The sequence below is a fragment of the Rhincodon typus genome, chromosome 3 (assembly GCF_021869965.1).
Source record: "Rhincodon typus isolate 14 chromosome 3, sRhiTyp1.1, whole genome shotgun sequence".
In the NCBI taxonomy this organism is placed as follows: Eukaryota; Metazoa; Chordata; class Chondrichthyes; order Orectolobiformes; family Rhincodontidae; genus Rhincodon; species Rhincodon typus.
In genome coordinates, this window is record NC_063334.1 from 118748213 (window position 1) to 118776084 (window position 27872).

Here is a 27872-nt window from a genome sequence, read left to right on the forward strand (position 1 = left end):
TATAAATTCTGTGTCTGATAATATCTCTCTCATTAACACCTGAAGAAGGACTGAAGCTCCGAAAGCTTATGTTTTCAAATAAACCTGTTGGACTATAACCTGATGTTGTGTGATTTCTGATCAAGTTTTTGGTCCATCCTCTGCCTTTTTCATGTTCTCCCTCACTCTCCATGCCAAGAAACTGTGGTTTAGGGTCAGCAAACCACCACTAGAACTAGTCAGCAGATTCTGTTACCTTGGATCTACAAAGACAGACAATCTGTTTCTTGATGAGGAGCTCAGCACACACATTAGAAGGGCAGCTAACAATTCTGGAAGGGTCACAAAATTGGTCAGGAGAAACGATAAATACACAAGACTAAGATGTTTATCTCTCAGGCCTATATTCTTTAACACATTGCAGTGCAGCAGCAAAGCCTAGAAACCCTACACCTACGAAGAGAAAATGTTCATGAATTTTCATCTTTGGTATCTACATTGTATCCTTAATGCTATATGGAAAGACAAAGTCACCAATAATGCAGTCCCTTAAAGTTTTTGAGAAGATTTGTAGCTCGGGTTGTGGGTGAGGTTGTAGACTTGCTCGCCGAGCTGGTGGGTTTGATTGCAAACGTTTCGTCACCCTGCTAGGTAACATCGTCAGTGCACCTCCAGTGAAGTGTCAGTGTTCTGTCCTGCTTGTTATTTATATGCCTTGGTTTGCTGGGACAACACATCGATAATTGCACAAGCCAAACAGAGACATGCCAGGGAATTCCCGGAAGCCTGGTATTCCAACCGGAACTCCATCAGCAAACACATTGAATTAGACCCCCCGTACAAACCACTGAGAAACAAAACAGGAAGTAATACCAACCACCCGGCAAACCAAGGCATATAAATAACAAGCGGGACAGAACACGGACGCTTCACCGGAGGCACACTAACGATGTTACCTAGCAGGGTGACGAAACGTTTGCAAGCAAACCCACCGGCTCAGCGAGCAGAAGCAGTCCTTTCTTGAGCAGACATGTGAGTATTGATCAGGCAAGGAGGATTTAGCTGGCTTGGACATATGCATATCTTGGAAGATGGCTACATCCCAAAGGATATGATGCACAGGAGGTAGAACATGCAAAGAGATCAGCAGGGGACCTAAAGTTCCAATTCAAGGATGCTGTCAAATAGCGTCAATGAAAACCCTAGATATCAAGTGGAAAACCTTGGCTGATGATTGATGCAAATAATACCTGTGGGCAGGAGTTCAACACAACAATGGCATGTGATTTCAGAAATTCCAGAGCAAATGCCAGTCTTACAAACAAGGCATCAGCAGAGATCAACTCACACTGGCAGCAAAGGATAACTGCATGTGCAGCATTTGTGACAGATTGTATGTTTCCTGAATTGGTTTCCCCACCCTCAAAAGATGTGCAGTAAATATTCTCGCCTGACCTTGGCAAAGTTCTATGCCTCATTCCCATCATTCCTCACAGATGAAAGTACCACTTGAAATGAAATTCAGTTGGGACAACCAATAAGTAAAATTGTGATACTTATAATTTCCAGATTCTGATCAGCTTTTTTTCTGCCTCTTGTTCTGGGATAAATAACATGCTTGGTTTGCTGCTGAATTGCACAGGGACCAAAATTAAAACTCTGCAGCCTTCTAACTCAGAGACTAGAGTGTTGTAGAATGATACAGCAAGTTTTGTTAAGGGGAGGTCATGTATAACCAACTTGGGGGTGGTGTATTTTGGTAAGACGAACAAGGGCAGGACTTACACTGTAAACGGTAGGGCCCTGTGGAGTGTTGTAGAACAGAGAACGATGGGTTCAGGTTCATAGTTCATTGAAAGTTGTGTCACAGGTAGACAGAAAGAAGGTGTTTGGAACACTTGCTTTGATTGCTCAGATCATTGAATTGACAAGTTGGGACATTGTATGGGACATTGGTGAGGCCACTTTTGAAGTACTGTGTACATTTCTGGTCACTCTGCTATGGGAAGGATATAACTGAATTGGAAAGGAAGCAGAAAAAAGTTACAAGGATGTTACTGGGATTGGAGTGTTTTTGAGTTATAAGGAGAGGCTGGATAAGCTAGGCCTTTTTTCAATGGAGCGTACGAGGTCAAGGGGTGACCTTGTAGAGGTTTATAAAATCATGATGGTCATAGATAAAATGAATAGCAAAGGTCTTTTCCCAAGGGTTGGGTGAGTTCAGAACTAGAGGGCAATAATTTTAAGGTGAGAGGAGAAAGCTTTAAAAGGACCTGAGGGCAACGTTTTCACACAGAGGATGGTTCATATGTGGAGTGAACTGCCACAGAAAGTGGTAGATGCAAGTACAGTTACACCATTTGGATAGGTACATGAAGTGGAAAGATTTAGCAGGAAAAAGGCTAAGTGCAGGCAAATGAGACTAATTTAGTTTGGGAAACTTGGTCAGCATGGACAAGTTGGACTGAAGGTCTATTTCTGTGCTGTATGATTCTAAGACTCTACACCTTATGGCTGACTCCTGAGCCCGGCTCAAAAATATTTACATGTTAAGACTGAATTGAAGATGACCCTGACTAACTTTTTGCCAAGTAGGCATCTTCTTTCCTTTCATTGTTCTGAAGTGGACAGCAGAACAGTTAGTCAGGCTTTCACAACTCCAAATGGTATCAGCAACATGGTCTTTGTATAAAGCTGTTACTCACTTAAAAAGGAAACCTAACAGTGTGTAGCGATGTAGGGTGGTATTAGTAACAGCCCTGAAATTTAAAATCTGAGCAAGAAAACTGAAAATATGGCCATGCCACTCAAATAAACTGTAGATTATGTATTCTAATCTCATTAAATCATGTTGACTAATGTGAAGCTATTAGTCATGTTTCCCTTGGAGGACAAAAATATAATTTGTGAAGACTTTGTTTATTTCTATATTGTACAGAAAGAAAACTATTGTGCTGCAAACTCCAGCATTTTCATTTTGCATACACTTCTACTACGTCATAAAGTTGTGACTCTTGACAAATGGTCATTAAATCAATGCTTGTAGAAACTTCCACTCTAGGTTTATAAAAATTGATTTCTGTAATCGTTTCTGTAGTTACAAATTGTAATATCTGGGATACAGAAGGTATTTAAATATCTTTCTGTTATTCATTGTCACAAACTTTAAAAACAAATTTGCAGAGGAAAGCTAAATCTTAATAAACTGAACAATATGCATACTTTTGTTTTGAACCAGACACCAAGAAGATACAGTTCTGCACATTACAATGCAATTCAAACTGCATATCTTGTAATATTTGAAAGAAAGGATCTCTGTGATTTTTTTAAACAAAGCTTAAAAGGAAGACAGGACCAAAATCAACACACTTTGCCGTTTAGTCCTGAAAGCATGGCAACTCAAGTATTAACAGCAGAAATGTCAGTCTCAACATCTTTAATCTAAGTATGCAATTCGAATGTAAGTCACAATTTCAGTCACAAAATTCAGTCACTCACCCAAGAAATTGGAGCTTTACAGCAGGAAGACAATGGAAACAACTACTGTTAAAGAATCTGTTCAGAGTTCCCCGATATCACAAAAATGTTTTTGCGAATCAAGAAGCTATTACTCATTTAGTAGCGAGAAACCACATGGATGGTTTCGCCCACTAAATGACATCAGTCGACGTTAATTATTTTTAGCTGTTGTATCAAGCATCTGAGTGCAGCACAAATAATAAACTAAGAAACAGTGAATCCACCAACATGCACAGTTTTGAAAATTTGGAAGAATCAGCCTTGTTCCTCACTGAAACCTCAATCTTTCCAGTTTCGCATATACTGATTTTTCAAGACTGTGACTATTTCATACTTGTATTATGATTCCAGGGCACCCCAGTGCTTTCCATCCATTTATTAAATGAAGATTGTAAGAATAGCAGAGGGTCAATGTATCACATGCTGATCAGGCTTTGAGATTATCGTGGAATCTGTCCCAGGATTTGTTCAGCTGATGATAGAAAATACCACTTCAATGAACTGAGTCAGAAAATGAACTTTTGTTAGGGTGATGTTGGAGAGGGAATATACTGTAGTCTTTGTCTTTCAAAATAATAAGTTCTTTTGTTCTTCTACTTCAAATTCATGTATTTCACTTCAGCTGATCTGGAGAAAATTAGAGCATCTGAGATAACAATTTGCAAGAACAGCAGTCAAAACCTTGTTACCACCAGGCATAATTTTCTAATGCACTCTTGGATGATCTAGCAGATTCTACCCTCCTTAAACTTGAGGTAATCCAAAAACTTTTTGCATGTGCCATTACACCAGAGAAACAAGCTGGACAAACTTGGTCACCTTCCAAACCTTGTTTTTTCTTTATTCTTAGATAATCATGGAATCCCTACAGTGCAGAAAGAGGCCATTTGGCCCATCGAGTGTGCTCCAATCCTCCGAAGAGCATTCCACCACAGACCCTACCCTATTCCCCAACCCGACATGTACCATGGCCAGTCCACTTAACTGCACATTCCTGGACACTACGGAGCAATTTAGCATGGCCATTCCAGCTAATCTGCACATCTTTGGAGTGTGGGAGGAAATTGGGAGCACCTAGAGGAAACCACACACATACACACACAGAACATGTCAACTTCACACAGTCACCCAAGGCTGGAATTAAACCCAAGTCCCTGGCACTGTGAGGCACCAGTGCTAACCACTGTGCAACCGTGCCACCCATATCTGTAGCCATTTTCCTTCTCGAAGATAGTATTTGAAGTTTGGGAGGTGCTGTTGAAGAAGCCTTGGTGAATTTCTACAGTCCACCTTGTAAAATGTACACACTGCAATTCTTTAATGGAAATGGGCAGAGCTGGCAAGACTAGCATTTGTTGCCTATCCCCAATTGCCCCAGAACTAAGTGCTTTGCTCAGCCATTTGAGAGGCAGTTATGTGTCAACCATATTGCAGTGGGTCTGGAGTCATGTGCGTGCCAAATGAGGTAAGAACAGTAGATTTCCTTTCCGAGGGCATTAGTGAACCAGATCGGTTTTTATGACAATCAATGATGTTTCATGGTCATCATTACTGAGAATGTCAATCATCACCTGGAAACTGAACTGGAGTAGCCATATAAATATTGAAGCTGGAAAAGCAGGCCAGAGGCTAGGAATCCTGCAGTGATTAACTCATGAGTAACTCACATCCTGACTCCCCAAAGCCTGTCCATAATCTACAAGGCACAAGTCTGGAGTGTGATGGCATACTCCCCTGTTGTCTGGATGAGTGCAGCTCCAGCAACACGAAGAAGCTTGACGTTATTCAGGACCAGGCAGCTTGCTCGGTTTGTGCCAAATCTACAAATATTCACTCCCTAACTATCATTTCTCAGTCACAGTAGTGTGTACCTTTTACAATACAGTGTGGAGCTGGAGGAACACAGCAGGTTAGGCAGCATCAGAGGAGCAGGAGAGTTGACATTTCAGGCCTGGACCCTTCATCAGGACTTCTGATGCTGCCTGACCTGCTGTGTTCCTCCAGCTCCACACTGTATTGACTTTGATTCCAGCATCTGCAGTTCTTGCTATCTCCGTGTGCCTTTTACAAGTTGGACTGCAGAATTTCACCAAGGCTTCTTCAACAGTACCTTCCAAACCCTTGACTACTATCATCTAAAAGGACAAGGGCAACAGATACATGCAGATGAAACCAGTTCAAAGTTCCCCTCTAAGTCACTCACCATCCTGACTCGGAAATATATTGTTGTTCCTTCAGTATCACTGGGTCAAATCCTGGAACTCCCTCCCGAATGGCATGTGGGTCCACCTACAGCAAAAGGACTGCAGGAGTTCAAGAAGGCAGGTCACCAACATTTTCTCAAGGGCAACTCAGAATGCGCAACAAATGCTGACCTGGCTAGCAATGATGACATCACATGAATGAATTTTTTAAAAACCTGGCATTCACTTGCAGATTTATTTAAATTCTATCAGTTGCCATGATGGGATTTGAATAATTTGTTATGTTTGTTGTTACAATTGTGGGCTTTGTAAGATTATGTTTTGGAATTGTGTCTTTAACGGGTCATATGACCAGTTCCAAAGTCTGCTTGACAACAGGCCTTGGATGGTAAAAAGACCATAAGATGTAGAAGCAGAGTTAGGCCATTCAGCCCATCGAGTCTGCTCTGCAATTTAATAAGATCATGCCATTTTCTGTCCCATAACCCTTGATTCACTTTCTGATTAAAAGTCAATATCAGCCTTGGATATAATTAATGATCCACATTGTACAGTCCTCTGCAATAAAGAATTCCACATATTCACTACTGAGAGAAGAAAATCCTCCTCATCTCTGCCGTAAATGGGTCTAATAACTTTGTGATGATGCCTCTAGTATTGGATACAAAAACGGAAATTGCGAGAAAATCTCAGTAGGTCTGGTAGCATATATGGAGAGAAATCAGAGTTAACATTTCGGGTCCAGTGATCCTTCTACAGAACAAATAAGTTCTTCAATTCACAACTTCTTCAGTTACTGATACTGATATATTACGCATTACATCCATACAAGAGGGATTGTGAGAGAGCCATAGGAGAAGCACATGTGAGGCCTCATGCCTAAATCCTAAACTGATCTGTATTATTCTGCTCAATGTTAACTCTTCTAAATCCTTTCAGATCCACGTATAATGTTATCCTCTGCGTCCCAGTAAACGTTTATGCTTCAACCAACATCACACAAAAAGAGACAAATAAAACCCAAACTACTGCAGGTGCTGGAAATCAGAAACGAAAAACAGAAATTGCTGGAAAAAAAAGGGTCTGGCAGCATCTGTGGAGAGAGAAACTGAGTTGACGTTTGGAGTCCAGTGGTTGTTCTAGTGGCCTGTTCTGAAGAAGGGCCACTGGACCCGAAAGGTTAACATTGCTTTCTCGCCAGAGATGCTACCAGACTTGCTGAGTTTTTCCATCACAAAAAGAAAGAGGTTTTCCGGGCATGGCTGAATTTTGGGATCTTGCTATTCACATTGGCAAGCAAAAGTATTTTGCAAGCAGGGTCACGTTTGACACGAAACACAAACTCCCGTTTCCCTCCCTTCACAGATTTCCCCTGAGACGGGATCCCTGCTTGTTTCTCTTTAATCGGGGAATATGCCATGTTCTCCCTGTCGGCCCGGGCCCGGACCCACACCCCGATGCTGCAGGCTCCAGGCTGAGCTTGGTCGGCTGGGCCCCGTTACTAGCAGCCGTTGCCAGGGAAAGGGAACAATCGACAAGTGAACAACCAAACTTCACCCATACCGGTGAGGCGGGGCGTGGGCACCGCAACGTGGGGATTGACAGGCATTCTGACCAATAGAAACGCGGGCCTCGTCCACCGCACCCAATGGGAGGCGCCATCCGCCAGCAGGTTCGGTTGAGAGACGAGTAACTGGGCAGTCTGTGAGTGAGCAGGAGTAGCAGGAACAGCTGTGGTGAGTTAATATGTATATATAATGGTGAGGAAAATGGTTAGATATCATATGATGAAGGTTACATCTTTAACTCGCTGGTATCTCTGAAAAGTTTTATTTGTTAGTCGGCCTCAGTGTCTTTATTTATTCTACGTATGTATATGTATAAAAAGATGTGAAAAGCACATGCAGGTTTTGCTTCTTGCATCTGATGCTGATGAAAGATAGGCCGCACCTAGCAGCAGAGCGATGAAACGAACCAGTAGCAATGCTTCTGTCTGCCGTCATCTGTTTATTTGTTTGTTTATCTATTTATTGTGTTTGCTTAGCAATAATTGTTGGAATGCAATCCGGCACAAATTCTTTCACTCTGTACTTTTTGGAGTGTCAAAAATGCTTCCTCAACCCAAGTGCTTTCAGCTAGCTTTTAAGAATTACATCCTGCAAAGCAAGCACAGATTCTCCTGTTACAGATGTCCATGCCATCACTGGGTGTGTGGATGTATGTACTTAATTATTGTGTTGTGGGAAATTAAAATTGTGAATTGCTGAAGCCAGATCTCTCCAGCTGAGCCAATCTGCACATGCATGAGATGCTTGACTCTTGCCACCAAGCATATAAGCTTCAGCAAGGCACCAAAAGAATAATATGCATCAAAAAACTGGAAAGTTATACTTGTGCCATCATCTCAGGGTTTTATTTGGATTAATGGTAATGCATTTATTCAGTATGATTGACTTGTTTGATTCTCTGTGTAGAATTGCAGAATAGTGCAACATAGAAGGAACCCATTTGGCCCCTTGCATCTGTGCCCAGTCTTCCAATCTCTTCCCCAACATCTCTGCAATTTTTAACCTTCAAATATTGATCCAAATGCCTTTTTGAAGGCTCTTACAGAATCAGGAGCCATTGCCCAAATTAGGCAGTGCATTCCAAGTTAGTTGTTCTGATCGTTGGTTATGTAAAACAGTTTTCTTTCTGTTGCCTTTGATTCTTTTTCCAACTACATTAAATCTATGCCCTCTACTTATTGGTTTCTCTTCAACCCTAGCAAACAGGTTCTCTTTATTTACACTCTTTAAACATTTCATTATTTTAAAAAATCAGATCTGTTTTAACCTTCTGTGTTCAAAAGGAAGAAAAACCGAACTCCTACTTTCTAACTGTAACCCTTTATCCTTGGAACTCTGGTAGCTAAATCTTTCTGTGTTGTCCAAAACTTTCACACCCTTTCTAAAGTGTGGCACTCAGCACTGGATACACTAGCCTGCTTGGAATAGATAACAAAGTGTGGAGCTGTAGGAACGCAGCAGGCCAGGTATCAGACCCGAAACTTCAGCTTTCCGGTACCTCTGTGCTGTCTGGCCTGCAGTGTTCCTCCAGCTCCAAACTTTGTTTCTCTGACTCCAGCATCTGCAGTTCTTGCTATCTCTGCTTGTCTTTTCTATAGGTTTAGACTTTTGTATTTTGTGCCTCTACTTGTAAAGCTGAAGATTTGATGTACTTTTTAAATGATTTTTATTTGTGCAAAAATGCTTGGTTGTTGACTTAAATACTTTAAACTATATTCATGTTAATTGGCTTGAATAGTGTTCATAGGACCCCTATAGCGTGGAAACAGGCCCTTTGGCCCAACAAGTCCACACTGACCCTTGGAGCATCCCACCCAGACCCATCCCCCTATAACCCATCTAAGCTACTCATCCTTGAGCACTACAGGCAATTTAACATAGCCAAGGCACCTAACCTGCACATCTTTGGACTGTGGGAGGAAACCGGAGCACCCGGAGGAAACCCACGCAGACACAGGGAGAATGTGCAAACCCACACAGGTAGTCGCTCGAGGCTGGGAATTGAACCCAGGTCCCTGGCGCTGTGAGGCAGGAGTGCTAACCACTGTGCCGCCCCTGGGCTACATGATGGATCAGCAGGGGTGGCTCAGTCATTAGCACCACTGCCTCACAGCGCCAGGGACCAAGGTTCAATTCCAGCCTCAGACAACGGTCTGTGTGAAGTTTGCACATTCTCCCTGTGCCTGTGTGGGTTTCCTCCAGGTGCTCTGGTTTCCCCACCCCCACAGTCCAAAGATGGGCAGATTAGGCAGATTGGCTATGCTAAATTGCCCCTAGTGTCCAGGGGTGTGCAGGCTAGGTGCATTAGCCATGGGAGGTGCAGGGCTACAGGGATAGGTTAAGGGGGTGGGTCTGGGTGGGGTGCTGTTTGGAGGGTTGGTGCGGACCTGCTGGGCCAAATGGCCTGCTTCCACATTGTAAAATCATAGAATCCCTGAAGTTGGAAATTGTGAAATGTGTACATAATGTTCTTTTTATGTATTTAAATTGTTGATGAAGTAATGCAGAACTTTAAAATTCACAAAGCCATCTGGTTTTTCTTGCTTTGGTTGCATGTTTTAAAACTTCTTCTGTAATTTTCTACGTTGTTAATTTTAAGATATTATTGTTGCATACTGTGGACAGTTTTCATGGATTATAGTCTTCCTTTAGGTTGATCAGAGAAAACTGCAACTTGCTCGAATGGAAGTGAATGGCAATACTAGATACTCAATGAATATCTTCATTCATTTTCGTTGTGAAGGTTTAACTTCATTATGCAGATAGTACTGAGATGCATTTGGACCACCATTTTGGAATGAACCTTTGTAATTTGTGTTTTGTCTTCCTGACCATTCTCTGTTGAATTGGAGACTCTCTTTTGGTAAGAGAGAGTCTTGCTTCCTATCTTGTCACAAGAGTTAGTTAGTATTTTGATCAACTCAAGTTTGTATGTGGTCAAAATTATAGAGGATGTCTTTTAGTTTCTGCCTGTTCTCCAGAGGTCGAGCAATGGTCCAGCTTTCCAGGCGAAGAGTAAGTGACTTCTAAATTTACTGCTTTTAATTAAATCAGTTATGTGATTAAATAACTTTTATAATAATTTTTAAGTAAATGTTAATTACATCATTGAATGGGCCAGCATGTATTGCTCATTTTGGAGTTGTCCTGAAAAAGATGATAGTGGGCCTCTAGTTTAAGCCAATGCAGTCCATTTGATGTAAGTAGACCCATAATTCCATTGGAGAGAGAGGTCCAGTGATTGTGAAGGATGCTGAGAGGCTTGGAGGGGAACTTGAAGGTGGTGGTGTTCCCATGTATCTGCTGCCCTTGTACTTGTAGATGATATTGATAGTGGGTTTGGAAGGTGGTGTCGACAGATTCTTGATGAATTTTGACAGGGTATGTTGTCAGAGCTATATTCACCCAGATAAGTGGGGAGAATTCCATTGCACTCCTAAACTTGATTTGTATTTGGGAGACAGATTTTTGGTAGTCAAGAGGTAAGTTATTCCTAACGACTATGTATATGGGTGATTCAGTTTAGTTTCTAGTCAATGCCTATTCCACATTGCCAGACCTATAAATTCCTGACTGAATGATTTTTATCGTGCATAAGGAGAAAGCTGTGGATGAGATCCAAATCTGCTACACGTTATTTGATTAATGCTCCAGCTTTGAGTTTCTGATTGATTTGATTCGTTTTCTGAGGGAACCTGTTGTGTCATATACATACAGGGTGAGCATGAGGATCTTTTACATCAAGCACTATGGATAAATACATAAAGGTGAACAAAATTGGAGAAGGATCGTTTGGAAAAGCTATTCTCGTCAACTCGAAAGAAGATGGCAGACAGTATGTTATCAAAGAAATCAACATCTCCAGGGTGAGTCAATCTTGAGGCCTGTTCAAATGTAACTTGATGTGTCAGGGTGGTACTTATTGAAAGACCTGTTCCACTCCTTTGTTCTCAGATGTCAAATAAGGAGAGGGAAGAGTCAAGGAGAGAAGTTGCTGTATTGGCAAATATGAAACATCCAAACATTGTACAGTATAAGGAATCATTTGAAGGTGAGAAATAAACTTAAGCTGGTCACGACTGTATATATGTTTTGTTTGAGAGTTCTGAGGGCAGTGGAAAAGCGTGTGCATCAGAATCTGTATTTCAGGTCCAGATTTCTTCAGCTGTTAGAAAGTTGTACTTGCTTCAACTTGAATTGTTTAAATTGTCCAGTGAGGAAGGCGATATTGAAAAGCTGGAGCACCTTACACTGATGTTTGCTCAAAATATTGTTTTGTGAGGCGTTTTGGCAACAATGTGAGGGACACAGTGTAATGTAACAGAGTACATGCAATGTACAGTAAGGACGCATAATGCTTGCTTGTTAACCCGGCAGCCTGTAACTGTGCTGCAGCAGCCAGTAATTTAAATGTAAAATCTGGAAGAAAAGAAACCCTTATTTGCTTGTGCGATGTGGGTGTCACTGGTTGGGCCAACATTTATTGCCTGTCCCAAGTTGCCCTTGAGAAGGTGGTGAACTGCCTTCTTGAACTACTGTGTTGTAATTTGACCCACAGTGCCCTGGAGGGAATTGCAGAATTTTTACCCAGTGACAGTGAAGGACCGGTGATATATTTCCAAGTCAGGATAGTGAGTGGCTTGGAGGGAGACTTGCAGGCGGTAGTGTTCCCATATGTTTGCTGGCCTTGTTCTTCTAGATGGAAGTGGTCATGGGTTTGGAAGGTGCTGTCTAAGGATCTTTGGTGAATTTCTGCAATGCATCTTGCGGATAGTACACACTGCTGCTTTTGAGTGTTGGTGGTGAAGGATTGGAGATGTAGTATCAATCAATCAGGCTGCTTTATCCTAGATGGTGTCGAGCTAGAGTTGCTGGAGCTGCAGTCATCAAGGCAAGTGGAGAGTGTTCCATCACACTTCTGACTTGTGGCTTATAGATGGGTGACAGACTTTGTGGAGTCAGGAGGTGAGTTATCCACTGCAGTACTCCTAGTCTGTGATGTACTCCTGTAATCACTGTGTTTATGTGATGAATTCAGTTGAGTGTCCGGTCAATGGTAACGCCTAGGGTGTTGATAGTGGGGGATTCTATGATGCTAACGCCATTGAATGTCAAAGGCTGGTGATTAGATTCTCTGTCTTTGGAGGTGGTCATTGCCTGGCATCTGTGCGATGTGAATGACCTTGTGATGGAGGGAAGGTCATTTGAAGCAGCTGAAGATAGTTGGGCTTAGGACACTACCTTGAGGAACTCCTGCAGAAATATCCTGAAGCTGAGATGACTGGCTCCAACAAACATGACCATCTTCCTACGTGCCAGGTATGACTCCAACCAGCAAGGAGTTTGCTCCCGATTCCCATTAATTCGAGTTTTGCTGGCCTCCTTGATACCACAATGCAGCCTTGATGTCAAGGGCTGTCGTTGTCACCTCACCTCTGGAATTCAGCTGTTTTGTCCATGTTTGTACCAAGGATATAATGAAATCAGGAGCTGAGTCACCCTGGCTTACCCAAACTAGACATCAGTCATCAGGCTATAGCTGAGTATGTACTGCTTGATAGCATTGTTGATGACACCTTCCATCATTTTACTGATGATGGAGAGTAGACGGATGGGGTGGTAATTGGTTTGGTTGGATTTGTCTTGCTTTTTGTGTACAATATGTGCCTGAACAATTTTTCACATTGGCATCGACTTGACTGTGTTGTAACTGCATCCATGATAATGATCAAGATCTTCCAGGAATATTGTTTTAAAAACTCATCTGGTTCAGTAACATCCTTAAGAGAAGGAATTCTGCTATCTGCCATCCTTACCTGATCTGTCCTATGCGTTACTCAAGACTTACAATAATGTTGTTGACTGCTGTCTGAAATGGCCTAGCAAGCCATTTAGTTGCTAAGATCACCTGCTCAGGGAGAGGGGGTGTTAATTGCTGGTGCTGCCAGCAATGTCTACATCTTGTGAAGAGATTCAGCATTACCTCAAATATGCTAACGCAGCCAAAGGGTGTTCGAGGACAGCAACATCGGATTTGACACCAAGCTCATGGTGCACAGAGCTGTGGTGGTTCCTGCTCTCCTATTGTGGCTCTGAGACATGGATTGTCTACAATGGACTCCTCAAGGTGCTGGAGCAGTACCACCAATGCTGCCTGTGCAAGATCTTGCAAATCCACTGGGAAGACAGACGCATCAACACCAGCATCCTTGACCAGACCAACATCAGTTTGTAGGGTGTCGGCAACACTGAAGGATGGTGTCTGGTGTCAGGTGTCAATGACTGGGAAAACGTAGTCATTGTGCTAAGTTTTGAAAATGCGCAGGCTGATTGGAAATGACTTTATCTTCCTCCTTTAACTTATAAAGCACCTCTTTCTGATTTGGATAGCTTAGATTTTTGTTTTTTGGAGCATCAATACTAAAAGGACTGCTGGAATTCAATGATGAAAAGCTGCCTTCTTCAGAACAAGAAGGGTCTATGCCCGAAACGTCAGCCTTCCTGCTCCTCTGATGCTGCTTGGCCTGCTGTGTTCATCCAGCTCTACACCTTGTTATCTCAGATTCTCCAGCATCTGCAGTTCCTACTATCTCTGGCATTTAGTGTGGTTGTCTTGCCCACACCCTGAGAATTGAAACAACAAAATAAGGTGGCATCTAGCTCACGCAATGTGGCTACAAATGAGTGCATCCAGCATTGCCATTAGTTCTGGTATGCAGTTTTGACACAGGTTAAAATTTAAGAAGTAGAATATCCAGGTTCGATAACCTTGCCCTTGTTCATGACCAATTATAAGACAGACAAGCACTTGGTGTAAATCAGTGCTGACATACTGGCTCCTTTCATCACTTAAGTTGAAGTTTCAAATGTATTTTATTTAACAGAAAATGGCTGCCTTTATATAGTCATGGATTACTGTGAAGGTGGTGATCTTTTCAAACGGATTAACGCACAGAAAGGAGTTTTATTCCCCGAGGATCAGGTAACAACCGTTTTTGTTTTTCAAATAATATTTATTTCTGCTCCTGTGGCCGTTATGCAATGTTTTATCATCCAACTGCTCTGTTGGAGAATCTGTCCTGGTGTGATCTTTCCATCTGTTCGTCACTGCTCTATCATGGCTCTTTCTTTTAGCCTATTTACCAATGTATCATAAGTATATAGTCAATCTTATTTTTTTGAAACAACTAAACCAAACATTCTGGTCATCTTGTTAGATTTGCCTAATGCTACCCACTTCCAGTGACAAATGTCAAGCCGAACCTATTGTTTTGCATTCAAGATCTTGTCTGTAGACTTGCTCCACACGTGGCAGGAGAAAATGTAATGCTATGATTCTTACAGTTGAGTGAAGATAATGTGAAAGTTCCACATTGCACATTGTTATACTGTGTTGAATTTCTAGTGATAATACTCTGATATCATCAGTGATTTGTTACACTAAGTCCAGTTGTAACACAGCTTCATACCTCCCTCCTCCTCATTTTTATACAATTTAAATCATAAAGAAGCTGAATTTACTGTGGTTGTGCATAGCTAACTTTTCTCCTTGAACCATTATCATTCATTTCTTTACCTTCAAATGTGACAAGATCGAATCTGGATTTGAAATTACTCAAATACGTGTCCTTCACCTGACGAAGGAGCAGCTCTCTGAAAGCTTGTGATTTCAAATAAACCTGTTGGACTACAACCCGGTGTCGTGTGACTTCTGACTTTGTTGTCCCCAGTCCAAGACCAGTACCTTCACATCAAACCAAAGGTGTTAGAACAGATGGGACTGTAAACGAAAATGTGCAGCAAACAGGGAATGATAAATTGATAATAGACTATAAGATTTTTCAAAAAAAAAAATGAAAGAACTGCATATCCTTGAAATCAGAAAACAAAGACAGAAATTCCTGGAAAACTCAGCAGGTCCAGCAGCATCTTTGGAGAGAAAGCAGAGTCAATGTTTCGGGTCCAGTGACCCTTCTTCAGAACCTATTCTGAACCCTGTTCTGAAGAGTTGTCACCGGATCCAAAGTGTTAACTCTATTTTCTTTCCACGCGTGCTTCCTGCAACACTAATTGTACCTGCATCCACCACTTCCTCTGGCAGTTTATTCCACACGTCAACTATTCTCTGCTTTCTTAAAAAAAAACCCTCAAGTTGTTTTTAAATCTTTCTCCTCTCGCCTTAAAAATATGCTTCCTACTTTTGAACTCCCCCTCCCTATGCACCTTATCTATGCCCCTCATGATTTTATAAAACCTCTATAAGTTCATTCCTCAACCTCCTGTGCTGTAGTAAAAAAATGCCCCAGCCCCTCTCCTTGTAGCTCAAACCCTCCATTTTCGACAACATCCTGGTAAATCTCTTCTGAGCCCTCTCTAATTCAATAGTATCCTTCCTATAACAGGCCAGTCTGAACTGCACACCATGCTCCAAAAGTGGCCTCACCTGTACAACCTCAATATGACGTTCCAACTCCTATACTCAGTGGCTGGAGTCATGAAGTCAGGCGTGCTAAATACCTTCTTAACTACCCTGTCCATTTGAGACACAAATTGCAAAGAATTATGTACCTGAACCCTTAGTGTTCTCTGTTCTACAGCACTACCTAGGGCCCTACCAATTAAGAGTTATGAGTTCAGTATTACTTCTTCAGAAGTGAAGTTCATTGTATTATCCATTATACATGTTTATAACATTTTGCAATAGCTGTGACTCTCCATACTTTTCGTATCTCCACAATTTGTAACCTTTCACCACTTATGTCCAAATTGAATGACTTTTCATTTACTTGCATTTATTCATTCATTTAATGTATCATTAACTGTGTCGTGTATGCCATATTCCAATATGGTGATCACTGGGCTGTGACAATTTAATAGCGTTTTGGAAAGGATGTGAGTAAAATTCTCAAGAACCAGTCAAACAGTGCTCTGATCAGGTTTAAACGTGTCTCTTTTAATGGTGGACCCTAGTGAATTTTACGTTGTCACTGCACTTGTGCTTAAAACAAATTAAGAGGATATCTCTGCTGTTTGTGTAAGATTTTATGAAACTATTTGAAGGAGTAATTCATACTGTAACAATGTATGAATAAACAATATGCTGCTTATTGTTGTAATCTTTGAGGCCTTGATGTTGTCTGGCAGTTTTTACTTGTAGCAATATTGCTTTTTAATCCTTTTATGTTAACAGATCCTGGATTGGTTTGTGCAAATTTGCTTAGCTCTGAAGCATGTTCATGATCGAAAGATTCTTCACAGGGACATAAAGTCACAGGTAAGCTTATGTATCCATTGAGTTAAGGAACTATTTTCAGAATGTGACACATGACTTATAATAGCATAACTCTAAATAGCTTACGTATTTTTGTTACAATGTTAAGAGGGAGAAATTAAAGCTACAACTGCTGCTGCATTAACCTCACACTCTCAATAGCTTCGATCAGTTACATAAATCAATTGAATTTAATATATTTTAACCTGATTTGGGAGGGGGGAGAAAAAACCCTTTTGAAGCTGTGTGAATTTATATTTGTTCATTGTACTCATTCTCTGCCATTTCCATATCACTTCCATTAGTTATGCTTCCATTCAGACGAGGTGTGTGTGTTTAAATTGCTGGATTCTGCTCATCTCTTCATAAGAGTCAAAACAGACCCTTCAGTCCAACCAGTCCGTGCTGACCATAATCCCAAACTAAACTAGTCCCACCTACCTGCATTTGGCCTGTATACCTCCAAACGTTTCTGATTCATGTACTTACCAGTTCAGATCACTTCTGTATCTTGCCTTTTCAACTGGGATTTAATATTGTCTGTGCCGTACCGGGGTCAGAATATGGAGAGGAGCCTATCTGCTTCTGAAATTGGATGTTTGTGTCGTTTTGGCATCATCCACAGGATGGCCACTGTGTGGTGTATGAACGGTACCACATAGGCCAAATAACGTGACCCTGTCCAGGTTGGGGGTAGCCAGGCATAGACTCTGTGTCTGCACACAAAATAGGTACAGTTGTACAGGACGAATCAGGTAATAATCTGAAGGTACCAGCATTGTTGGAATGTTCTGTTACACGTGATGTTCCTGAAGTTCAGTAGGCTAGGGCTGCCGTGCATGAGGAGAGATGCGTTTAGGGACCCCGTGGTCAGGAAGAGTGCCCTGATGGGTACCGGGAGAGGATATGTGGAAGTGTTATTACTGTGGGTGCAGTTGCTACATCCCGTGGGTGTTCCTTTTCCTTGGTTTTCAATTCTCGTTAGGTAGATCAAGCCGTTAGGTCTTCCTATCCATAAGACATAGCAGAGATTAGGACATTCGACCCATCGAGTCTGCTCCGCTATTCAATCAAGGCTGATAAGTTTCTCAACCATTTCTGCTACAAGACCATAAGACACAGGAGCAGAGATGGGTTGGTCAATGTGATGAAGGTGGGTGGTCGTGAGGTCGTGTATTTGGGTTGGTACCGTCCTGTAAAGCTGTTCCGGTTATTCCTCGCTGATTTCCATTGTGTCCTATCTCGGTCAATATTTACGAAGTACATTCCACTATTGGTAGGATGCCCGTCTCTCTCTCCCTGTTTTGAGCTATTTTGTCTTAATACCCATTTGGCTAATTCTGAAGTATTATAGGGGATGGGTCGCATTGGTATCCCTCCCTTAGACTACATGGGGAGTTGGATGCAGACCCAGCAATTGGACGCATTATGCTCTCCAGCATACACATGATAAACAAAATAAAACGTACACTAGCGGTGGAGGGGGAGGAATGAGGCCCCCTTGTTTGGTTTTATTTTTATCAGGACCTTTTGATCTTGGGGCTGGCATCTCTGTTTGTCCTGGGTGTCTCTCGGACTGCCAGTCCTTGACAAGCTGCTGGTCTCTGGCCTGACCGTGAAGTATGTGTAGATGCTTACAGAGGGATTTCATGTAATCCTAGACTTGTCCTTTGCTGTTAGTCAGCTCTGCTCCTCACTGTGATTAGGTCCTAAGGAGTGTCATTGCTCGTCCTGTCATGAGTTCAAATAGTGTTAGTCCAGTGGTCCGACTGGGCCGTTAGAATGGCTGGTAGGGAAACGGCCCATTTAACCCATTCTCCTATCATTGCCTTGGTCAGAGCATTTTTCAGTGTCCTATTCATGCTGTCTACTATCCCCGAGCTCTGTGGATGGTAGGGGATATGATACCTTTGTCTTATTCCCAGTAGTTGACATGCTTCCTTCAGGCACTCGACAGTGAAGTGGGTCTCTTTGGCCTGAATTTATTTGTAGGGGTACCCCTACCTAGGTATTGTTTTCTGCTGCCAGTATTTTGTTGCTGAAGTTACATTACAGTCTTTTGTGGGGAAAGCTTGTAGTCATCTGGTAAACTGGTCGATCGTGACCAGACAGAATTTCTTATTCTGACTTTCTGGGAGTGATCCTATGAAATCCATTTGAATGTGGTCCCATGGCCCCCTTGGACGGGGCTGATGGCTGGTTTTTAGTTTTATTTCCCTGCCCTGGTTCTGTCTGTGCACATGCAGTGCATCTTCAACAAAACTTGGCTATTCCCCTTCCTCTCCACCAGCAGCAGTTAGATATCAGCTGTATCATTTTATTTCTCCCTATGTGTGTTAATCCATGGTAAACATTGCATAATGTCTGCTGGCAGAAAGTGGTGGCTACCACTTTGCCTTCTTTTCTCCAAATATCATCTGCTCCTGACGCCGTCCCGTCTTTAATCTATTCTGCTTTCTCTTCTGAACTGGCTGCTGCTGTAAATTTGAAATGCTCCATTCGTCACCTTCGGCTTTGTGCTGTCTTGCAGCTGCTATCATTATCACTTCCTGTTCTAACATTGCTTTTGCTGCTCTATTTGCATAACTATTCCCTCTCTGCTTGGTGTTTGAATTTTCCTGTGTCCTTTTACTTTAATTGCTCCTGCTTCTTTTAGTTCAGTGGCTCCAGCCACTAGGTCCATGACTAGATTCTCATGCTGGATTTCACTACCATTCGAACTAACATAACCTCAGCTTGCCCATGCCATCATGTAGTCATGGACTACACCAAAGACATACCTACTGTCTGTGTGGATGTTAACCACTTGTCCTCTCCCTAACTTCAGGGCTGCAGTAAGTGCTTTTAGTTCAGCTTCCTGGGTGGAGTGACATCCTTCTATTCTTTCTCCTGCTAAAATCTCCCCTTTCAAATTAACCACGGCCACCCTCTCTGGGCCTCACCATGGTAACTTCCGCGCCCCGTCTATTAACATGCATTTCACATCTGGCCCCTCTAATGGCTCTTCCTTAACTTGACCCTGTCTTTCTTCTCCCTGCTCCAAAGAGGGGTATACAATCATATCTCTCTCTTGTTTCTCCAAATCTTTCATAATTTCTTTAACTGCCTGAACAGCTTCAGGTCTGATGGGGTACTGCCTTTTAAATGGGTGTACATTTCCAGGTGTTTCAATCGGTTTTATATCTCATCTCCTGAACTCGGTTTTGTTAGTTGCCCATAATTTGGGGCACATCATTGCTAATTTATGGTAGGGATTCCCAGGGTCCCATTCCCTCCCAACTGTGGCAGCAAAGATGCTCTTAAGGAAGAATGCAATCCTTGGCCATCCCAATCAATTTTCGCTTCTTGTATGTTCATTACCACTCCAAATTGTTCCAGCAAATCCATTCCTAATACACTACCTTCATATATATACAAGCATTGATCACACTATCTGCAATTTTTATTTCAATCCGTTGGCTGAGGGTGGCTGGTTGAGTCCTGCCACCCACACCCTGTAACAACTGCTACTAGTTTCTTCCCTTTAGTTATTTTCTCCTTTCATAGCCCAATTGATACTTTTATTAATTTGTGTTTTGTTTTTTATTCCCCAGTTCTTTATCCACAGATTACTTCACCCACTAGCAGTAAAATATCATCATACATATACTTAAAATTTCTAAGAAAGTATCAATCTATCTCATGTCAAACAGAATAGGTTAATTAGTATTGAACCATCTTCTCTGTTAAGTTGCCCCTTTCTAATTCATCTATCAGCTTTTTTCAGATTTTAGAACATATCAGAATTTTGTACGAAGAGATTTTTATTCCCAAGGTTCCAAATTTCCTATCATTTGCATACTTGCACGTCACGGTATCTTCACAATGAGCAAATCTTATCATCCGGGGTTAGAGATTCACTCGTGTTTAAACAGTTTTTGGAAGTTCATTTTTGGCCAGTAAATGAAATTCCAAACATGGTAATTTCTGAAATTTACCCCAAGTCCAAACACAATACAGAGCCAATTCAAAAAGATAAATTTTTACTGAGCTTTACAAACTAACCTTTTAAATCAACTTTTTGCTATTGACTTCTACTTCACACAACCCCACTTACACAAGCACACCACACATTTAAATCACTACACGTTCCCAAAATACAGACTAACTTCAACACATCCCCAGATCTCGAGCTCTAGGGAACAAAAACACACAAATTGCACATGACAGCAAACAAAGGTGCATTCAAACCAGACCACAGAGAGTTAACACCTCTGCAAGATTCAGTGAACTAGCACAGAGAGCCATCTCACTTTATCTGTTGCTTATGAACACTGTAGCTATTTTGGCATGTTTCTGTGCTTTTTTTTTTAAACACAGTCTGCGGTCTGGACCCCAGCCCACTATTTTTTTCCACAGTCCTCCCCTGCCACTTTCCCAAACTTTCCCAACTGTGGCTGCTTCTATTTTACTATTTTATTATTTGCCAGACCTTGTTCTTTCCCTGCCTTGCACTGCTCTTGTGCCAGTGATTTCTATATTTTTGTGTTTTGATTTTATTCCCCTCTCTTATTTCAATTCTTTTTTTCTTTATTATTTTGCTTTTTGTTTCTCTCTTATTTTTGTGCGTGATAGCACTGGGACTCTCAGCTCCCTGTTTTCTCCTATTTTGTGCACCGGGAGTCGCAACACCCTCTTTCTTGCTTTGCGTTCTTGTGTTATTTTGCACATTCTTGTGTTATTTCATGCGCTCTCGTCCCGGGCACCCACTACCACTATACCTGATCATGCGTCTCGTATTCGCTCCAATCTAAAAGTTTGTTTTATGCCCTGGCTTACAGAAGCCTCCCACCGAGTACCAGGCTAGCTAGAAAGGGTGGTAAATAAACATACTAACCCAGACCGTGGCTCAAGGTGTGCCAGCTTCAGGCAGGGCACTCTGCTCACAGTGCCAATCTGTAGGAGTGTTTTTCCCGACCCAGGACGAAGACTCAGGAGGCAGGCAGGATTCAGGCAAGTGGAAGATGTTTATTCAAGCAGAAACCGGTTTATGCAGGGAGAGGCCCAAAGGATCTTCCCCAAATCTGGCTTCGGAAGATAGATCAATGGCACACCCTCTGCCTTCACAAAGAAATAGAGCACTTTTTATATATTTTGTGTTGCAGTAATCCACTACAATGTAGTCACTATCCTTCCCCTTAATTCAAACTCCCAATCCTGTCGGACATCTAATCAGTAATGGGCACATCCATGGACAATCCCAGGTTCCCATGATCTTATGGTATTAGCTAGACATTGTAATCTCTGGGCCTTGGGATCTTCCTATGCATCCTATTCATTCGCATTCCAAAAGTTTAATGGCTATACTCCTTCAGGTCTTTTTCAGGCTTGTTTATCTGTAAGGACAGCTCAAATTCTATTACCCATTGTATTTTGGTGCTGTCTTTTATCACATTCATTTATTCTTTTTATTTTCCCACTGTCCCAATTACATAATGTAAAAATAAAAAGTCAGTTAGTTTTAACTAATTGCTGTAAGGTTAACTTCTATTATAAAGTTAATTATAAGTGTAACGTTATCCAACTACTTCAATTGTCAGCTTTTTGTAATTTATGGTTTGTGATCAATCTATTTTGTTCAGGGTATAAGAGAAGGTGTCTTCCAAGGCTAGTTAATCTTTACATCTAAGCTTAAATTTTTTTTAATGCTTGTATTACATCCTGGTTATGAATTGAAAATCAACTTCTACGATTAGAGCATTTTTAGCTAGAAACTATTTAATATCACTGGTAGCTTCAAAGAGGCAACTATTTACTACAAAGTAACTTTAGCTGTTATCCTTGTAGCTGCTTGAGGACCTAACCTAGCACCTGACATTGTTCATTTACTGGGACAATCACCCTTTCTTTAATTAAGCTGGAATTGGTCATTTATCTGTCCTAAGGCATCCTTTTATCAGATCTGTCTCGGATGGGAACATAGAGCATTCTTTTACTGACCTTCTAGCAGTTCTGTTCAAAGGTACCATTGTATTTCACTGTGTGAACAGGCTGCTTAGTTTTGCTTAGCTTCTGTCTGCCATCTTGTAACTAGACATGGGCCGCTTAATGTGTTCAGGTACATAGCCAGGTAAGGTCACCCCTACACCCTCCAAACATTTCTGATCATGTACTTAATTCTGTATCTTGTCTTTTCAACTGGGACTTAATATTTCCAGTTCCTTCTTAGTTTTTAAATGTGTGCCTCCTTGCTAATTTCTCTTTCGACACCAAGGTTTGTGCAGAATTATACAAGATGATGCATGGCAAAGGGCAAGAGGAGTAGAGGAAATAAATATAATAACTGTCACTCAAAAAAGTACTAAGGAAACTAATGAGGCTAAGGACCAATAAGATCCCTGGTCTTGATGGGGTGCATAACTAGTATATTAAAGGAAGTAATTACAGACATAGTGGATTACATATTCCAGAATCAAAGGATTTTTGGAACGTCCCAGAGTTTGAAAATCTGCCAAAGCAATACTTTTTATTTATAAAGGGAAGGAGACAAAAAAAAGGTCACTAGAGGCCTTTAGCTATAAACTATAGCTTAATATCTGTCATTGGGGAAATATTCTTGTCTATTATAAAGGCCGTAATAGCAGAGAATTTAGAAATATATAACATAATCAAGCAGAGACAGCATGGCTTTATTCAGGGGGAATCATTCGTGACAAATTTACTAGAATTTTTTCCAGGAGGCAAAATCAGGATAGATCAGGTAGGAACAGTGGATGTCCTATATTTGGATTTTCAGACTGTGTTTGATAAGGTGCCACACACCATTACAAAGCTCATGGATTGCAGGTAGTAAATCCACATAGACAGTGGATTGGCTAGCTACTGCAAGACAGATATGAGATAAGTGGGTCGGGGGGGAGGCAATTTCACTGTAATTAGTGATGTGAAACAGGTATCAGTACCAGGACCAGAATTATTTACAATATATATTCATTACTTGAATGAGAAAAGTGAATGTACAATAGCACGTTGCGAAGTTGGGTAGAGTAGTTGATGTTTGTAAAATGATTCGGCGGGGGAAGAGTTCGTGGTCCCTTTAAATGATTGTGTTTTTCTCGGCTTGGAGATTTTAAGAAAAAGTCTACAGGCATCAGCAGATGCACGGAATTCTTGAAATTGAAAGTTTGTATCAAAAGGCTGTACTGTTAACGGGCAAAGCAGCATTTTTACCAAGACAACAGGTTTTTAAATTTAGTCTATTTTAATTTAAACCAGGCCCTAAGCACCAAAATCCAATTAAGTTTAAATGTAATGGTTTTGACTACCTTGGACCAATACTATTATAAGAAATTGATAGGTCATCAAGTGTGTAAAAGAAGAGGCCATTTGAAAATCAGTGTGAATGTCAACTGTCATCTGCCAAAACAACAGCTCTCAACTATAAAAGAAAGAGTTACTGGCTCTCACAGAATTCTCTAAGCTCCTGGAAAGCCATCATCTCAACTGAAGGTACAGCGGCACTCTTAGCTAATGGGGTGGAATTCAAAGGAGGAAGGCGTTCCTGACTGGAGGATAGCGGAGAAGGAAAAGAACATTCTGGAAGACTTATCCTGACCTAATTACGAGATTGTGTTTTTCATTTATTTAACTGGGTTTATATAGGTGGGACTTGTATCTATTGGAACAGCATACCATTAGAATTTTGTTTTATTTGGAAATAGTTAGTAGTTTAGGAGGAATTGTTCTGTTAATTTGTTAACCGTTAAGAGTTAGATAAATTATTTGTTACTAGTTGCGCATATAGTGAGTATCAGGGCTTTCATTTCATTCGACCAAAAATATAAGGGAAGGCAAATGATTTATGGACTGTTATGCATTTTGTCAGGAATAAAAGAGCTGGTTATCACCTAAAAGGAGAAAGATTGCATAAAACTACTGAGCAGATGAATTTGGGACTCTCGGTGCATGAATCACAAAAGGCTAGCATCCAAGTTTAGTGGGTAATAGGGAAGGCAAATGGAATAATTAATGAAAGAAAGAAGTTGGATGCTGGAGCTCTGTAACCAAAACAGTAACTGATGGAGAAACTCAGCAGGTCTAGCAGCATCTGTGGGAAGAATGCAGATTTAACATTGTGTCTGCTGACTTTTCATCAGAACCAAAGGCAGATGGGATATTGGTCTTTATTTCAATGGAAATGAATTATAAAAGTAGGGAAGTTTTATTAAAACCACATCAGGCAGGACGGGAATATTGTGAACAGTTTTAGGCCCCTTGTCAGAGGAAAGATATATTGCATTGGAGGTAGCCAAGATAAGGTTCACTGGGCTAATACAGAGTATGGAGGGACTATCTTCTGAGGAGAGGCTGAGTAGATTGGGCCAGCACTCATTGGAGTTTAGAAGAATAAAAGGCGTGTCTTTATTGAATCTATTAAATATTAAATCTATTTTTAGGAGACTTGCCAAGGTTGATGGAGAAAGGTTGTTTCTCCTCGTAGGAGTGTGGGGCCAGAGGGCATCATGTCCCTATACAAATGTACAGGAACAAGGAGGAATCGCTTCTGCGGGCAGTGAACCTGCGGAATTTCTTACCACAGACAGCTGTCAAAACTGGGTCATTAAGTATGTTTGAGACTGAGACAGATTTTTAACTAGTCAGGAAAATGAAGTTGAGGTTTACCAGATCAGCTATGAACTCATTGAATGGTGACTTGATGGACTGATTATGGCCACAGGAGCAGAAGTAAATCATAATTAAGGTTTATTTAACACAATCGGAATATGTGACTTTTTTTAACTTTATTTGTCATGTGTCTAAAATTTATAGACAAATTTCCTTGTCCTAGCTATTGAGCTCCTGAAACAATGGAGGTAATACCTTTAACTTTTGCTACGTGTATAGTGATACAGTTCTAATTTTGTGCATGTTTTTCTATCCCTAAATATTAACACATGCGTGTTTTGAGTAATCATTGCACCCATGATTTTTTTTTCCCTTTTTTCTAAACCCAGAATATCTTTCTCACCAAAGATGGAACAGTTCAGTTGGGAGATTTTGGAATAGCTAGAGTGCTTAACAGGTAGGGTTCAAACTGCTTGAACTGAAATTTAGTTGATAAGCTTTATTCCTTTTGATCTTCTCAGTTTTTGTTTGATTGTCCAAAATCATCATTTTCTACATCCAAGAAATGCTGCAAAAGTAATTTTCTGTTTATATTTCATAATCTCCTTTTTTTTTTTGAAATCTGCTGACACTTGTAAATCATCACAGATTTAAAAATGTACTTTCACTAAGTGCCTTATTGCATGTTTCAGAAACATTTCAAAATTGTTTTACTTAATGAACTAACGATTGAAGTATAGCGACTGTTGCCATACAGAATGAAATGGTACCCATTTATTAGGTAGGCAAATGTGCATAATTTTGTGCTTGATAAGATCTGATGAAATGGCCTCTTCCAGATAATGTCATTATTGGTCAAAGAAGGAATGAAGTAGGGTAATAAAGAGAGTTCCTTTTTCACCTGCAATAGTCTCAAGTCTGAATGAACCTTTAGACAGAAAACAAGTCTAAACATCTGTATTCAAATGATAGATTGCTCAATGATAGTATTGCAGAGTTGTCATGTGGATTGTGCTATAGTGAATTGAATGCCAAGTTGAAAGAAGCTCTTTGTCAAAGTGTTTTATATTAGATCTTCAAATATAAGCAACTTTAAAAACACAAGCTCAGGATGATGATAGGTCTTTAGTCCATTCAATCTTTCTAACTTAACATTCTTGACTGAGTCTTAAATGCTCCTATTGTCCTTGACTCGATCTGGTATATATTCTGAAAGTTTACCTACCTTCCAGGGAAGGAATCTGTTCAAAATAGATTTCTCACAGGCTATATTTGATTAAATATCTTATTGTCCTTTCTATATAAGATGATGCAACGGTGGTGATGTTGCTGAACTTGTAGACCAGAGATGAATTTAGTTATCTAGGGATCATATTGAATTCCACTGTGGCCGATGGTGGAATTTGAATTTAATTTAGAAAGATCTGGAATTATAAGTCTAATAATGACCCTGAAGTGATTGCTGATTGTCATAGAATCCCATCTTGTTCACTGATGTCTGTTTTAGGGAAGGAAGATTGCTGTGCGTACCTGGTCTGGCCTACAAGTAACGACAGACCCACAGCAATGTGGATGACTCTTAACTGCTGTCTGACCTGGCCAAGCAAACCACTCAGTTGTATCAACTATCAGAATGTCGCAAAACGAATGAAATGAGTTAAACCACAAAGCATCAACTGAGGTACCAGAAATGATAACAGTAAACACAGTCATGTCGACCCTACATAATCCTCCTTGCCAACATCTGAGGCCTGTGCTGAATTTGGGAGAGCTGTCTCTCGGACTCATCAAGCTACACCTGATGACATTGTGTACAAGTTTTGATTCTGAGTGTGCAACATGTCCTAGGTAACCACCATCCCTGGCTATGTCCTGTCCAAGCAGTCGTAGCTGCTAATGAAAATGTGCAGGAGGACCTGTCAGGAGCAGCATCAAGGATACCCTAAAAATGAGGTACCAACCTGGTGAAACTGCAAAACAGGACTACCTACGTACCAAACGGTACAAGTAGCAAGTCATAGACAGAGCTAGGAGATTCAACAATCAATGGATCAGCTCTAAGTACTGCAGTCCTGCAACATTCCATTGTGAATGATGTGGAAAATTAAAACAGTTCACTGAAAGGGAGGCTCCACAAATATGCCCATCCCCCATGATGGGGAGCCTTACACATCAGGTGCAAAGGATGAGCTTGAAGTATTTGCAAAAGTCCACGGCAGAAGTACTGAGTGGGTGGTCCATTTTGGCCTCATCCAGAGAACCCAAACATCAGAGATGCCATTCTTCAACCAATACAGTTCACTCCAATGATGTGAAGAAATGGCTGGAAACAATAGTACCTGCAAATGCTATGAGCCCTGAAGACAATTCAGCAATAGACTTGTGTTCAAGAACCTTCCAGGCCCTGGGCCAAGATGTCTGGAAGAGCGACAACACCTGGCATCTATCTGCCGTATGGAAAATTGCTCTGTTGTCATGTGTGCATACACAATACGGACAAATCCGTGCATTGGTGGTGGAAGAGATGATGTATCCATCCAGACAGCTGGGGAGTATTCATCACATTCCTGACTTGTGCCCATTTTTAAAACTTAATTCGTGGGATGGGGACATTACTGGCTGGACCAACGTTTATTGCCCATCTCTAATTGCCCAGAGGGCAGTTAAGAGTCAAACACATTGCTGTGGGTCTGGAGTGACATGTGGCCAGACCAGGTAAGGATGGCA

At 41.1% G+C, this 27872-nt stretch overlaps 1 protein-coding gene across 1 annotated transcript in view; it reads left to right on the top strand.

Annotated features, from left to right (window-relative positions):
- Window positions 1-7351: 7351 nt before the first annotated feature.
- Window positions 7352-27872, top strand: part of nek1 (NIMA-related kinase 1) — a 144046-nt gene continuing 123525 nt past the window's right edge. The window contains exons 1-6 of the mRNA XM_048594052.1: window positions 7352-7438; window positions 10988-11136; window positions 11225-11321; window positions 14155-14252; window positions 16461-16544; window positions 25535-25602. Coding sequence (XP_048450009.1) covers window positions 11020-11136; window positions 11225-11321; window positions 14155-14252; window positions 16461-16544; window positions 25535-25602 — 464 coding nt within the window. The 5' untranslated portion in view covers window positions 7352-7438; window positions 10988-11019. The remainder of the gene's footprint in view (window positions 7439-10987; window positions 11137-11224; window positions 11322-14154; window positions 14253-16460; window positions 16545-25534; window positions 25603-27872) is intronic.